General features: G+C 40.1%; 1 protein-coding gene across 9 annotated transcripts in view; it reads left to right on the top strand.

Annotated features, from left to right (window-relative positions):
• The window catches only part of FAT3 (FAT atypical cadherin 3), a 451,950-nt gene that overhangs the window by 404,353 nt on the left and 32,502 nt on the right, over nt 1-15,095 (top strand). For all 9 annotated transcript variants that reach the window (XM_085216394.1, XM_085216393.1, XM_085216390.1 and 6 more), the window contains 4 exons: nt 432-629; nt 3,058-3,856; nt 11,981-12,115; nt 13,126-13,283. In XM_085216394.1, coding sequence (XP_085072520.1) covers nt 432-629; nt 3,058-3,856; nt 11,981-12,115; nt 13,126-13,283 — 1,290 coding nt within the window. The remainder of the gene's footprint in view (nt 1-431; nt 630-3,057; nt 3,857-11,980; nt 12,116-13,125; nt 13,284-15,095) is intronic.

Genomic DNA, 15,095 nt, shown 5'->3' with positions numbered 1-15,095 from the left:
TGATTTATCTGCCAAAGATATATCAAATGATCTTATTCAAAAGAAAGTATAAACACTTCTTTTCTAGCTGTTTGCTCAGATTCTGTATACTGAGACTCCTTAACTTCAGCATCCATCACACATTTTACTCTATATCCATGTTGCACCAGGAGATGTTCTCTAGCCTCAAAAATTCTGAGCTGGGATGAGCTCGCATTTGTCCATGCCTTGCTTGGGATGTGAGTCCTAGTGGTTAGGCAGTCCTGGCCAGACAGGCTCCTGGTACTGGTTCTTGGGGTGCAAACGATGCCAAAGCAATGCTACAGTGGAATGACATCTTGGCCAAAAAGCTTTTACTTGTATATTCTTGATAGCAAAACGTGGTATTTTATCATTGTGATGAGATGTATCATTTTAACCCTTTTCTTTATACGCTGTGTATACGTGTAAAGGAAAATAAACCAGTGGGCACAAGCATTTTGCAGCTGGTAGTGACAGACAAAGACTCTTTTCACAATGGCCCTCCTTTTACCTTCACCATCCTCACTGGCAATGAAGAGGAGGAGTTTACACTGGACCCTAACGGTGTCTTGAGATCTGCAGTTATCTTCAAACACATGGTTGCAACCGAATATGTGCTCTGCGTGCAGGTATGCCTTCATTTTTTGCATCTGCACAGAAAGAAAAAATTCATAGTGTCATATCATGTGTATGTTGCTGTCTGAGTTGGTTTTAATTGACTTTAGTCTGTGAGCAAATACCATGCATTCCGTTTTACATGTGCACAATATTGTATATTTCCTTTGATGTCCTTAAACCCAATTTCATGTAAATATAAATAGGTAACCAGCCACCTTTCCAATCTTCTCCGCATAAAATGGATTTTCTGAGCAACAGCTGTTATGATTTAAGATTTTCATCTTTTTTTTCTGTAGCTAAGAGAAGAAAATAAGCAAAAATGCATTATGTACATATAAATATACCACAGAACGAGTGACAGCAAAATATTGTTCTAGGAAGGAAAATCACTTCTCCTTTTAAGTCATAAATTTAATCAAAAATTTTTGGAAGCCAACCAAGAATTCATGAAATCACATTTCCAAGGTCAGCTTAGCTCTTAGGGAGTGTAAAAGGAAGACATGGAATAGAAGTCCAACTCAAACTTAGCTCCAGAGTAATTGTTGAGGAACTTTTTAACCAGAGTAGCTATAAATCCAGGAATAATTTGCCCATTTCTCAGGCTTGTGTAGGAAAACGTAGTACAGCTCAGTAAGTATGCAAGTCCGTGCAATTCCATTGAAATGGAATGTGGTCCTACAATCTAAGTCTGAAAATACAGCCTTTCTCAACATGCTGTGCTGGGGTTAATCTGATTAGAGCCTAACTGTTCTTTTACACCTACTTTTAATGATATTTGTAGCAATAACAATCTCACGGAGTTACAATTCAAAAATACAAGTTCTAATGTCAATCAGCAGTTCAGCCATTTAATATTCTTGCAATCTTATTTTTTGAGATTCATAGGAAAACAAAAATAAAATCATTTTTCATTCCTACTATGTTGTCATCCAAAAATATCTGCTTTCAGGACTATTTACTAGCCAAACTTCCGATATAACCAAAATTGGAATTAAATTCAAGCAGCATCCTCAGCTACGTACATCCAAGTATGTCATATAAATGAAGCATTAGCCGCAATCACGGAGATGCACCAAAACATTCACAAAACCATGCAGTTGGATTAAAAGCCTAATTCCTCTCAGTATTATTTTCTTTAGGGATTCCTTCAGTGAAAACATATTTTGCAGTTTTCTGTTGTGTATAGAGCATAGAATTTTTTTCTTTCCATTTATATATACCACAGTGCTGCTTCCCCCTTTCCACCATCAGATTCCTCCTCTGTGTTGTGTTTATTAAAAAAGTAGTGTTAAAGTTGAAAGTGGAATGTGGAATAATCTCTGCATGTATGTGTATCTGTGCACATGCGTGTAAAATATTTTCTAAAATTCTCTATAATGCCCTGGTAGGAGCCATGATGTGTGGAGAGTCTCAGAGTTACTAATCCTTTCCCAGTAATTCCATATTGGTACTGCCATCCTGCCTCTTATTTTTCTTTAGTTAGTAAATTTTCTCCCCATATCCAAATGCAAACATCTTTCAACGTGTGCTACATCTGTGATTTTTCGGTTATATGTTCTTCTCTGAAGAAAGTGAATGTGTGCAGTAGTATATCTTTATACTGACTTCAATGCAGCATTTTCCTTACTACAGGAAAGAGCACTGATTCAAGTTTGCAGACTTTTCTGTCAAGATAGCCTTGGATTTTTTGTCATACTTGCTCTTTACTCTCTATAAAAAAGTGCAGATGCTATCATATGGGCTCTGGGTCATGCAGTCATCTATCCAAGTGTAGTGCTTCTCTCGTATTTCATCGTTAGTAACAGCACAAGCACCCTATTTCACTTTTGGAGGCTGATAAATTTTATTTATTTTCAAGCATGATTCTTGAATGCTTCAGAGAAAGTCACACAGAGTGCTTGAGGAAAACTCTCAACTCCCTTGCATCCACATAGGCTTAGCAAGGTCTGAGGCACTTCAGAGCATGACAAGCAACACAGAAACTGCTGCTGGTATTGCATATTGCACTGTGCTGCAGCAGCCTATTTTCCAGGGTAGAAGAGAGCTCAAACTCTACTTGATGTAGAATATACCACATTCATATGGCACTGCTGTGAAGGGGACGAGTGATAGCTGTGGGATTCTGGGAACTTTTCACACTGAGTAATGAGACATAGTGCTGACACATTTCTCTCTGCAATTCACTTAGATAAGATATCTGTGCTTCCCTAAAGAGTTTTTAAGTTTCACTGCTAAAAAAGGATGACACATTTCTTTACGTATATATTTTGCAAATGCGTTTGGGAAGTTCTTTTGAGAGGTCTTCAGAATTATTGTTGCTGTGAAATTCATAGAGCAAGAAGTCTAGAATACATGTAGCAAAAAGTTTTGCTTGTCAGCTGCATTATATATATATATATATATATATATATATATATTTTGTTGTTTTAATTATATTAGGCAAAAGACTCTGGGAAGCCTCAGCAGGTTTCCCACACCTACATTCAGGTGAGGGTTATCGAAGAAAGCATCCACAAGCCAACTGCCATTCCACTGGAGATTTTCATTGTCACCATGGAAGATGATTTTCCAGGTGGAGTCATTGGAAAAATTCACGCCACAGATCAGGATGTGTATGATGTCCTCACTTACACGCTAAAATCAGAGCAGAAAAGTTTGTTCAAGGTTAACAACCACGATGGGAAGATCATTGCCCTAGGAGGACTCGATAACGGCAAGTACATCCTCAATGTGTCTGTCAGTGATGGCCGCTTCCAGGTCCCCATCGATGTTGTGGTCCACGTTGAGCAATTACTTCAGGAAATGCTGCAGAACACCGTCACCATCCGCTTCGAGAACGTTTCCCCAGAAGACTTTGTGGGCCTTCACATGCACGGCTTCAGGCGCACCTTGCGGAACGCAGTGCTGTCTCAGAAACAAGACAGCCTGCACATCATCAGCATTCAGCCAGTGGCAGGCAGCAATCAACTCGACATGCTATTTGCAGTTCAGATGCACAGCGGTGGTTTCTATAAGCCTGCCTTTTTGATTCAGAAGCTTACCAATGCCAGGAGACACTTGGAAAATGTGATTCGTATTTCTGCTATCTTGGAGAAGAATTGCTCTGGACTGGATTGTCAGGAACAACACTGTGAACAAAGTCTATCTATTGATTCCCATTCCCTGATGACCTACAGCACGGCAAGAATTAGTTTTGTGTGCCCTCGCTTTTACCGGAATGTGCGCTGCATGTGCAATGGTGAGTACTGCTCCCCCCCCCATCCCCACACATTATGCAATAGAATCGGTTTTATGCTGCTGATGCAGATTAGAAGGGGCATTTCCATTCAGCCTGTTAAAGCACGACTGGCTGATGTATTTCTCAGGCTAAGGAAGAATTGTTCGTGTTTACTGATGTAAATGGAAGTTGGTGAACTTTGGCCTTGTGTGACAAAGACTGCTTTCCTGGAGGCTCCGAGCCATCAACAAACTTCCAAGGGAGGGAGAGGAAGGGGAGGAGAAAGGAGAGGAGCAGGAGCTCTGTGGTTTCCCACTCAGTTCACCACCATTCCACCAGAGAATCAAAGAATCGCAGTAAAACTTGGGTTGGAAGGGACCTCAAAGATCATGAATCTCCAACCCCTCTGCCACAGGCAGGGCTACCAACCTCCACATTTAATACTAGACGAGGCTGCCCAGGGCCCCATCCAATCTGGCCTTGAACACCTCCAGGGACAGGGCACTTACTACCCCTCTGGGCAGCCTGTTCCAGCACCTCACCACTCTCATAGTAAAGAACTTAACCAACACTGGAATAAACCAGGCACGTGGTCATGGCAGAGCCACCTGGTCTGCGGTGTTGCACTGGAATCCCCAAGGAAAGGACCCATGACCTAAACAACACAGGTGCAAGGCACAGTCCATATTTACAGAGAGGAGTGGAAAAACGATGAAACATTTTATTTTGTAACTGATACCAAGCACTATTCCTGATACTTAGTGCTACAGTGGGGTTTTGTCCTGATTTCTGCCTCACATTTCACATCCTGATGGCTGCCTCACATTTTATCAGCGATTTCATGGGGTATATATGACAAACAGACTTGGCAGCCAGTCTTCCATGTGGCTCTGTGCTAGGAGAATAACACTTCAGGCAGTTATAATAATAGTTCTGTTTCTTTTGTTTGCCAAGCTATTTGCTCCTCATTCCACTTCATTTAAGAGCAGAGAAAAAAGTTGCTGTAAAATCAATACGTCCAAGTCTCACTCATCTTAAGCACACATGCAGACATACATGCACATACAACCACACAGGAATTCAGTAGCTGTGTCTCAGTGACCAGCCTTCGTCCCTGCAGCAGTCAGCAGGCCTTCGTGTCATACCATCAACTTCAGTGGGAATGAAAACAGGCCATAATCCATAAAGCTGAACCAGAAATCATTGTGTCCTGCAGCACATGAATAATAATGCCATAGGAGTTCAGTTCTGTAAAAATGTAAGAATTCTCCGTCTGTGCTGTTTTCATGTACATTCAAGAGCAGGCTTTTTGGTCAGTTTTTAAGTAATAGCATTCTATGTTCTGAACAGATATTTCTATTATAACAGTACTTGTCTTTTTGTTACACATGAAAGGCTCTGAAATAAAAAGGGATTTTCACAGGTTGGAAAGGGACAATGCTGCAATATCCCCAAGCCGAGTCCTGGAGCCAGTGCAACAGCATTGTCTGCAAAACACTTTTTATATTCTCTAACTCACTGCTTTGTCTCGTTTATGTACCCAGAAATCACAAATCCTCATCTCCATAGGGATGGCTATGGCCCTCTCTGTGTCAGAAATTGTTTTTCTGGCAGCCAGGATTTGCACTGTGTATAATTTCATTTCACTACTTATTAAAGTCAATAATGATGTATATTCCCTTCAGAAACTAGTAGTGAGTAGATGTGCCTCGTAATCTGTTAGTCTAGCTCCCAAAATTGGCTTTACAAAGCGGTATGGTTCTGATCCAGCAGCTCTCTCCTTTCTCTCTGCTCAGCACACTTGCACTGAAAGCACAGAAAATCAGCTGGGGCAGCAGTTTCCCATTTTTTTCTGTTATGTACCAATCTATCCTCAAAAAATATTTCAGGCTGCCAAAATTACCACCTGTGGTCCATAGCCTTGGGACCATCTATCCTGGCCATGAAGCCTGCAGTTGAGAGCCATTGGTGCAGACGTTCCCTGGTCCAGCTGGGAGGCTGGAGGGTCCCACAGAGCTGAAGCCACTCTGTCCCCATTTCCCATAGGTGATACAGATGCTTTGGGGTGGCCTAGTGCACCTCGAGTCCAACAAAAACGTGTCCAGAGCTGCTGATCTAAACGCATAGCTCACTAGGCAGATGAAAGCCTTGGTGCTTGTTACTTGTACAGAGATAAGAGACCTTGTTAGGAAGTTTAAAAAAAAAAAAAAACAAACATGATTTGGCCTTCTCCACATTAGTTAATACTTTATGCACTTTAATTTTTTTAATCAAAGGAGCCACAAGAAGTGCCTTGCTCTTTAGATAAATACAGACACATACTGTGTTTTGTCACTTAGGAGGTTAACACAGACTTCTGAGGATATATTAATTAGAGAACTTGGGTATGGCACTACTTTTGTGAAGAGTAGGCCCAGTGAAAGAGTCAGAAAAACCCAAATGCTTCTTTTGATCCTTTGTACATGGACATAAATGTGGCAAAGCAAGAAAAAGACCACAGAATAATGGAATGCACTTATTGTGCTTCCTTTTACAAGAACACATTAGCAAGGTATTATCAATATAATAAAAGCATTATAATTTCTTTGTTACTAGGATAGTTTAATGATCCAGTCCAGTAAATATTAATAGCTTGAAATATGACAAACCCATTAAAAATATTCCATATGTTTTCAGTGGTCTGATTCAATTATAACCCAGAGAAGCTTGAGTTTGAGCTAATTCACTCATTCTTGAAATATGTATCATACTTGGAGAGATTTTCCCACTGGCAGATGTCATAGATATGCACAATTTATGCGTGCCAGCTGTGCATAGCTTACCTAGATTACCTTTGTGAGCAAACAGAGTTATCTAACATAAAAATGCAGGGAGACTGTAAAGTAGGCAGTGTGTGAACTTGTGAGGATCAGCAGCTCCGTTCTGGAAGGGTAAGTTCGAAAGTTCAGGGGTATCAATCTAAGCCTTTAAAATCAATAAAATTGAACTATAATTTTTTTCCAGTAACAGACTGTCTCCTTAGATTTCTGGCTCTTCTGCTTGTGTTTATATGAAAAATATTATAACAAACGGGGATTTCAGTGTAGCTACAGGGGCTGTGCAATTGCCAATCCCCCATCACATGACATAAGGTATGAAAACATCTGTCAGTGTTTGTGGGAAGCAAAGACAGGAGGACCAGAGTAAATATATATAATAAATAGTTCTCGTGACATTCTCATTTTTCAGAAGCAGAAATCTATATCAATTCTTTACTTCTTCATGTGGCAAGGTAATTCTTTTGTGTTAAGACAAAGATGCAGGAAATAAGTAGGTTTTCTTGTGGCTGCTTTGCTATAGTGCAATTCCATGTTACAATCTTACAAATGGAGGTTCCATTAATATGTTTATGGGAGAAGACTTGATTGAAATCATTTTGACAAATGTGGGTATATATATACACGTGAGCTGGTCACTCCAGGCCCCATTTCCAGACAGTGGAAAGAATGAAGTTTTTTTAATGATGTGATAAATCTCTTCCCGAATGTCTAAAATCAGTCAGATGAATCATGCCCTAAAGTTAGAGGAGATGAATTCCATTTCAAGTGTTTAATATGGTTCTGGCTTAATAGTTTGAAAGAATTTTTCTAATAGACCCAGAAGTGTTCAACAAAAGTGCGGACATTCACGTTATTTAATCAAGTGAATAGCAGTCTTGCACCACTTTATCGTGAAACCAGGCAATTCAGATTTTATGAAGCCACTTCTAGCATTTTGTGAATGTTCTGACAAGAAGAAATCATAAACTGTGATGCATTATAAGATCTGGTATTAATATAGGACCTAAACTTGAGAAATGGTCTATATCCTCAAAGCACACACTGCTTCTTGAAGACCAGGGTATTTTGCTGTACCGATAAGAAATCCAACCCCCGTCCTAGTACCAGGATTCTGAACTTGGAATCATAGAATCCTTAGAGTTGGAAGAGTCCTGTGAGGGCCATGTAGTCCAACTCCCCTGCAATGAATGGAGGCATCCACACCTGGGTCAGGTTGCCCAGGGCCTTGCCTTGAAATTCTCCAGGGATGTGGCATCAACCACATCTCTTAGCAGCCTGTTCTAGTGCCTCACCACCCTCACTGCAAAAGATTTTTTCCTTATATCTAACCTAAATCTACCCTATTTGATCTTGAAACCATTTCCCCTTGTTCTGTTACCACAGACCCTGCTAAAGAGTCTGTCCCCTTCTTTCTTATAGCTCTGCTTTAGATAATGAAAAGCCACTCTCGTGTCACCTAGCAGCCTTCTCTTCTCCAGGATGAGCAGCCCAGCTCTCTCAGGCTGTCCTTCTAGGCCTTCCTCTGCTTTCTCTGTTTCCAAGAATCTCACATATACTCTTGAGCTCTCCTGGCAAGGGAACAAGGAAAAGTAAAGAAATGGTTTGGGAACAAAGACCTTTGCAGATTTATTTGATACATTTGGTTGATTTGACTTCAGCCCATCTAACATTGCACTTGTGTAGGAGGAGATTTTTTCCCTGACAATATTCCCCATTTTAAGACCTACTCTGAGAACACAGCATCTTGTATGAAACCCATGGGAGCCAAAGCATGAAGTGGCATCATGTCTGTAACATCGAGAGGAGTGGAAACTGCTATCTATTATCTGGGTCTTAAGGAAAGCTGTGACTGAATAGTTGTCGAACTTGTCCATTCTTCTAAAAGTATGAGAAACTCTGATTCATTAGGACACACTGTGCAACAGAGTGCCTTTGAGCTTAATCAAACATGTGGCTGACTTGTGTAGAACAAGGTTTGCGGCATATAAATTTATATGTATACCATACGTTGGAGCTCAACAGGAACACAGATATTGTCTTCTCTCTGCACTTGTTGTGGTCTCACATTTATGGCCAGCTGAAGTCCACCATGCCACTTTTTCACACCCCCTCCTCAAAAGAATAGAGGGAGAAAATATGTTGAAAAAAAGGCTCATGAGTTGAGATAAGGACAAGGAGATCACTCACCAATTATCTTCAAGGGCAAAACAGTCTCAGCATAAGGAAATAATGTAATTCACTAGACTAGAGCAGTGGGAACTAAAAGCAAACTGCAAACTCCTTCCCCCCATCCTACCTCCTCCCCCTGAGCAGTGCAGGACAGTGGGCAATGGGAGCTCTGTTCAGTCCATAATGCTTTGCCTCTGCCACTGCTCCGTGGTCCTTCTCTTCTCCACATGGCTCCTTCCCACAGGATGCCATCCATCCCAAGGGATGCCATCCTTCCCGAACTGATCCTTCATGGGCTTCCCACAGGCTGCAGCTCTTCAAGATCCAGCATAGCTCTGTACCTTCACTCAGAGAGGTAAAACTGAAGGTGATTTGTCAAGATCAAATAGACAACTTCTACCTTCCCTGCCATGCTCTGGGTGAAGCTCTGCCATGTATCTCCGGGATACCTTGCAGAGAGCTGCTCTATTAATACTAATGTGAGTTTAAGGGGATCACTGTGGATATTCTGGACTTGCCTAGAGAAAAAAAAAGTGATCAAATCCATATTTCTTGAATCTCTATTGAATGGTAAATAAACTGTTCTTCAGAGTGGAAATGCAACATTAGAAAAAAATGTTTTTAAAACTCAGGCTGTAAATCTTTGATGTGGACAACGCACCCTTGAACGATTTCACAATTTTGCTTCGTACAGTTGTGAAATCAAGCCTGAAAATGCATGTTAGCTCGAGCAACGCAGTAATGCAGATTTGTAACTTCTGTACTTATAACTGTACAGACAGACAAAAAGCATTTCTTCTCTCAGCTCTGACTGTTTTAAAACTTTGTTGACAGCTATGAAATCCTGCTGCAGTATGATGAATAAAAACTCAATTTGCTTGTAGCTTAGCAGAAGAACTATTCTTGGCCTGCCAGGATAAGCAGTTCTTTAGTGTATTTCCAGATATCCTAAATATGTTAGATCCTTTCTGTATATTTTTTGACTGTGGAAAGATGGCTCTGAAGTACAAATCAGAGCTTGAATCAGCTAAAAAACTGACAGAGATGTATAGCAATGTAACCTACTGCTTTATTGCTTCACGACAAAGATGCAGTCATAGGTTAGGGGTTATGAAAATTCGTGGAGCTTCATTGAGGAAACTCGCTGTCTCTCTCTGCTCCTCACTGATGCGCTGTACAGCTTTCCTCCAGTGATTGTCTGCCAGCTGCACTGAGCGTACCTGCACCGCAGCCTCACAAAAGGTGGGAGCCTGTTCAGAGAAGAGAGCTACCATGCACACAGCATAGCATGCTGTGTTTGTCACGCAACAGTAAATTAAAAGAGTCTACAGAACCAAGCAAAGCATATAAGCCAGCCAATGGAATATTTAACATGCAATATAATTTCAGGAATAATAATTACTTGTTATTGAATTCCAGAGAGTCAGTGAAAAAAATAAGCCATAGAAAACATTGTATTCTTGCTTAAATTCTGTAGACTATATTTGAATAGAATATAATTCTGCAGTGTGGAATCCTATTAAATGATATTTTTTTCTTGATTTTATAAGACTTAAGGTGTGGCTGTATATTGCAGCTGTTTTTCCTGCTAATGTTACCTACTAAACTTATTAATAAAGATTGCCATTTTCTGACAGTGCTACAGGCAGTACTGTAAATGGTTTACTGCACAGACCTCTCAAACAAATGTTTGACAAAGGAAAGGAGGATGTTGAAGATTAAACTGACTGGGCTGTACATAAAGCAAGGCATTTACAGTCCTTCCCCTGTTTGTAGTCAGCCTATGTCCATTTTGAACCTGCAGCAGCGATTTTTCTTTTTCCAGAAAATGCTTATAGTACCAACTAATTTCAGCTGTGCTCTGAATGAGCCCTGCTTGGCTTGTGCTACAGTGTGAAAGCAATAAGGTTCCTCCCTCCATTACTCTGGGAGATGTACTTTATGACAGGTTGATTTCTTCCTGTATAAATTGTAAATAAAATACATATGCTCCAAAAATAAAATAGAATTTGAATACGATTTGAGGTTCTGCAATAAACAAGAATGGCCAATATTCAGAAAGTGATGGGTAGGAAGGGACTGAAATTCTATCATTAAAATCACCACCTGCATGAACTACTTTAAATAAATGACTTTGATAAGCAAAAATTCAATTCCAGCAGCTGGCTCTCTCTCAGTTCAAGCCCTGACTGCAAGTCAATAGAAGCAATGGTATGGATGCCTTTTCCTGCAGTTGAAAGAGTGTACTTTCATAACAGTTACATACAGACATCCAGAGGTAGAAACTGACCCCAAATGTACTAAATTCTTTATTACAGTCGACAAAAGGTTAACTGTTGAAAAATTCATAGGAGAATTCCTATATTGAGCATCTGTAGTTGTATTGTGTTTTGCAGTATAGTACAAAGTGTTTGCAAACATTTTAAGATCAGACAGTTGGAAGATTTAGGCACTCTGAATAGTTGTAGGGAAGTTTTATCCAAGAAGTTTGACATTGAGGGGCATTCGGCTAAACTCTTGATTTGCTCAGCATGTTGTGTGTTAAAATTTAGGAGGTTTCAAATATCCTTAATGCAATAATAAAAAAAAACTATTCTAAGCAAATTTAAAATACTGTATACAGCTGTTCCTCCATCTTAATACCTTTTCAAAGTTACTAGTAGTTCTGAATTCACACTTTCTTGGGCAAGGTTTGATTCCATATTATGAAATGTGTTTTTCTTATTCAGTCTCCTGTGGAACTCTAACTCCCTAAAATTTACTTCCCGTGGGTGTGCTGAGGCTAAAGGAGCACACAGCTTTGAATAATTTGTTTTCTGGTATCCCCAAACTCCCTGCATGGGAGGCTTTGTGAGTAAATGACTGACCTGAGCATCACTGATACATAACTGGTTACCATTCAGAACAGCTGGTTCTCATAGTATTTTGCTATGGATCTTAGGGCACCCTTTTAGGAATCATAACAATGTTTTGCTAAGTAATTGTCTGAAGAGCATCTCTTCCCTGATTACTTTTGCTTAATTGTTATTAGCATTATTAAGCCATGCTTGGCTTGTACTGAAGTTCAAGATCAATAATTGTCTTTCTTTTATTACATCTGTGCTGCTAAAGATCCTGTTTCACACTGTGTCTCTGACAGTACTTTAACTTATTGCAGGAGGACTGTGCCCAGGGTCTAACGATCCCTGTCTGGAGAAGCCGTGCCCAGGGGACATGCAGTGTGTGGGGTACGAAGCCAACCGGAGACCTTTCATCTGCCAGTGCCCGCCAGGGAAGCTTGGCGAATGCTCAGGTGCACATCAAAGCGGGAATGGGGGATATACTTGAAGATAAAAGATTTTGTCGTTCTTTTCTAGGTAGAGGTGCCACTGAAGTCAACAGAAGACGTACTGTTTAACCTTTCTCAGCATTGGCACTCAGTGTATCTCTTAATAGCAATTGGCTTTTTATGTATAAGGCTGTATGAAGCTTAACGCATAATGCAGTTTCTTGTTGAAACTGACTTGGTTGAATCCCCTGACCAGTAAAACAGGCTGCTGAGAAAAATAGAGGGCTGTTTCTAGAGGCTGTTATGCCAGATGTTGTCTTGCCATGAACAGAGCTCTGTAGTTAACTCTTCTGCTTGTAATTTAGATTACCAAAATTCCAGTCTTTATTAATAAAAACACTGCACCATCCCAAAAAGCAACTTGCAGGACGTTTATTAGTTCTCTGCAGCTGTGTTATTCCCTGGAATACAAAGAGTGTGGGGCAGAGCTTTCCATTAACATCAGTGGTGCCAGGGCTGTATGACAGCACACGGGGTGTTTTCTCCAAGAAAACACAGGAAATACTATCTTGTTTCATTGTGATTCTGGGCAGTGCTTGCAGGGAACTGACTGTACGGCTTTGATTGGCATTCACTCAGACCTGGCTTTCTACCCATAACTTAACTGCCTGAGTACAAGCTTGGCCATTTTGGATTCCCTTTGTTATCAAGTGAGGAGAGATAGGTGCGGTCAGGGATAGATAGCCATAAAAATGCTGAATGCTTGGAAGAAATCACTTTTTTTTTTTTTTTTTTTTTTTTGTAAGTTTGGAGAAATAGAGCTATCCCTCTCCCCTGAAAAATAATTTCCTGAAAAAATGCAGTATATATCTGTAGTAGGCGCAAGCTTTTTTCCCATTACAGTTGGGTATTATTTACAAGTTTCTTCCTAAAAATTCTCATTTGCTCTTTGAATTTTTTAATTAGATTGACAGCTGAGGAATATTTTGTGTGTCACTAAAAGAACATGTGTCTTTTCAAAATGGTTATTTCAGGCCACACTTCCCTTAGCTTTGCTGGGAATAGTTACATTAAATACCGCGTTTCTGAAAACAGCAAGAAAGAGGAATTCAAGTTGGCTCTACGTCTGCGAACCCTGCAAAGCAATGGGATTATAATGTACACCAGAGCGAATCCCTGTATAATTCTGAAGGTAATTAAAATAACTTATCTTTTCTGCAGTTGTTTTTCTTGATTACATGTTTTCTGTTGGCTCTTGATTTGGGGAATGTTGTTCTCAATTCAGCTATAGATTGAGAAGACTAACAAGGAAAAACGTATCTTTCCATCTAGTTTATTTCAAGTGATTAAATTGTTACAATTTTTGTTACCATTGGTATTATACCTAATTTTATGGAAAGTGTGGATGGATGTAAGAGCACTAACCTTTGCTGTGGTGAAAAGTAAAGGGATTTCCATTGCAAAATCCTATGCACAGTTTATCAGGGCTTTGTTCAGGGAAGTGTCCTTGAGCCCCCTAGTAATTCAGGCTTTAAGAGAAAGCGTGCTGAGAATCATAGTTGCTTCAGTTAAGCCAACCACCTAAGTCTACTTGGAAACCAGGCATCACATGAAGCTCATTTGACGGTATGCTGGGAATAGACCTAGTTGCTGGGATTCAGTACTGGCATTCTCCTACCCTCTCCTGCCACCTGTATTCCCATATGACCTTGATAGGCTAAAAATGGGTGATATGTTGATGTTAATGGGCTGAGTTCAGGCTGTTCAACTCATGGAGAAGTTCCCTAATGTTTGGCTTGTAGGCAACCAAATGGAAATTTCCATTTGCAGTTGGGAATTTTGATAAATCTGTGGTATTATTAGATAAAAATAAATGAGACCCAGTCATTGCAGTTGTCTGAGTTGGGTTCGTAGTTATAGTTTAGAAATTTTGTGGGCTTGGTCATGGTTCCCACCATCAGTTAATGATTTTGCTTTGAAAGATACTGGGAAGAAAGAACAGTAATTGCAGGAGGAGTGACAAGAGCAGTTGACGTTCTGCTCCTGTCTGACAGATTAAACTCTTTTTTGCTTCCTAGTTGATAAGGAAGGATTTCCAGGTCTGAACCCACCTCATAGCACTTAACAAAGATCTTTGAACACCTCACACGTTCAACAGGAAAGGTCCAGGGTTATCTATGCAGTGCTATAGATGCAAGAGTGTCACTATCTCCAATGCGTCAGGCAGGGAATGACACAAGAAAATCCCTGCTTAAAGCCTTGAACTTTGTTTTTCATCTTTTAGATTAGGGAAGGACTTGCTGTTGTAGTGGATAGGTCCTTTTTCACAGGTCTGGCCCTTAGATTAAGCATGAGGTTTAAAGAAGAGCATTACATTTGATGTGTTTGTGGAGATGTGGCTTCACTTCATCAGGAATTGCTAATTGTGTTTATGAAGCTCATTTAGCAAAGTAACACCAGACTAAGGTCTTATAATGGTTCACTGTGGCAGACAACAGGTGCTGTGCTCAAGGGATGTAGCCATAGCAGGGCTCTTCAGGGATATCACTGGCTCATGAACTGCACTTTGGGATCTCTTACTAAGATGTTTCCAAGTAATTTAGCCTTAAACTTTCCAAGCATGTATTTTCATTTGTAACTCAAAGGTTGAGCTTTTTTTTTTTTTTCTTTTAAACAGATACGTATGTTGCGACATAGGGAGGCACTCAGAAATGAGACCATTAAGTAGATTAATTAGAGGTCTATAAATGTGAAGTTGTTATCATTTGAGCATTGCTTTCAATTAAATTAAACATGAGGAGAAGCTTTCCAAATAGAGGATAAAAAATGGGATCTTGTGCTCTTTTGAGCACCCTGGCACCACTCCAGCAAAGCACTTAATCACTTGCTTAACTTCCTGTATTTGAAGGCAATTGGAACAACTCACATAACTTAATTTTAAGCATGTACTTAAGTGTCTTGATGGTTTAGCACCAGAGGCCTAGCACCAACACTAAGCTCAAAC

The sequence above is a fragment of the Meleagris gallopavo genome, chromosome 1 (assembly GCF_905368555.1).
Source record: "Meleagris gallopavo chromosome 1, MGAL_WU_HG_1.1, whole genome shotgun sequence".
NCBI classification, from domain to species: domain Eukaryota; kingdom Metazoa; phylum Chordata; class Aves; order Galliformes; family Phasianidae; genus Meleagris; species Meleagris gallopavo.
The sequence above is the reverse complement of the archived record's forward strand: the minus strand, read 5'-3'. Positions and strand labels throughout refer to the sequence as shown.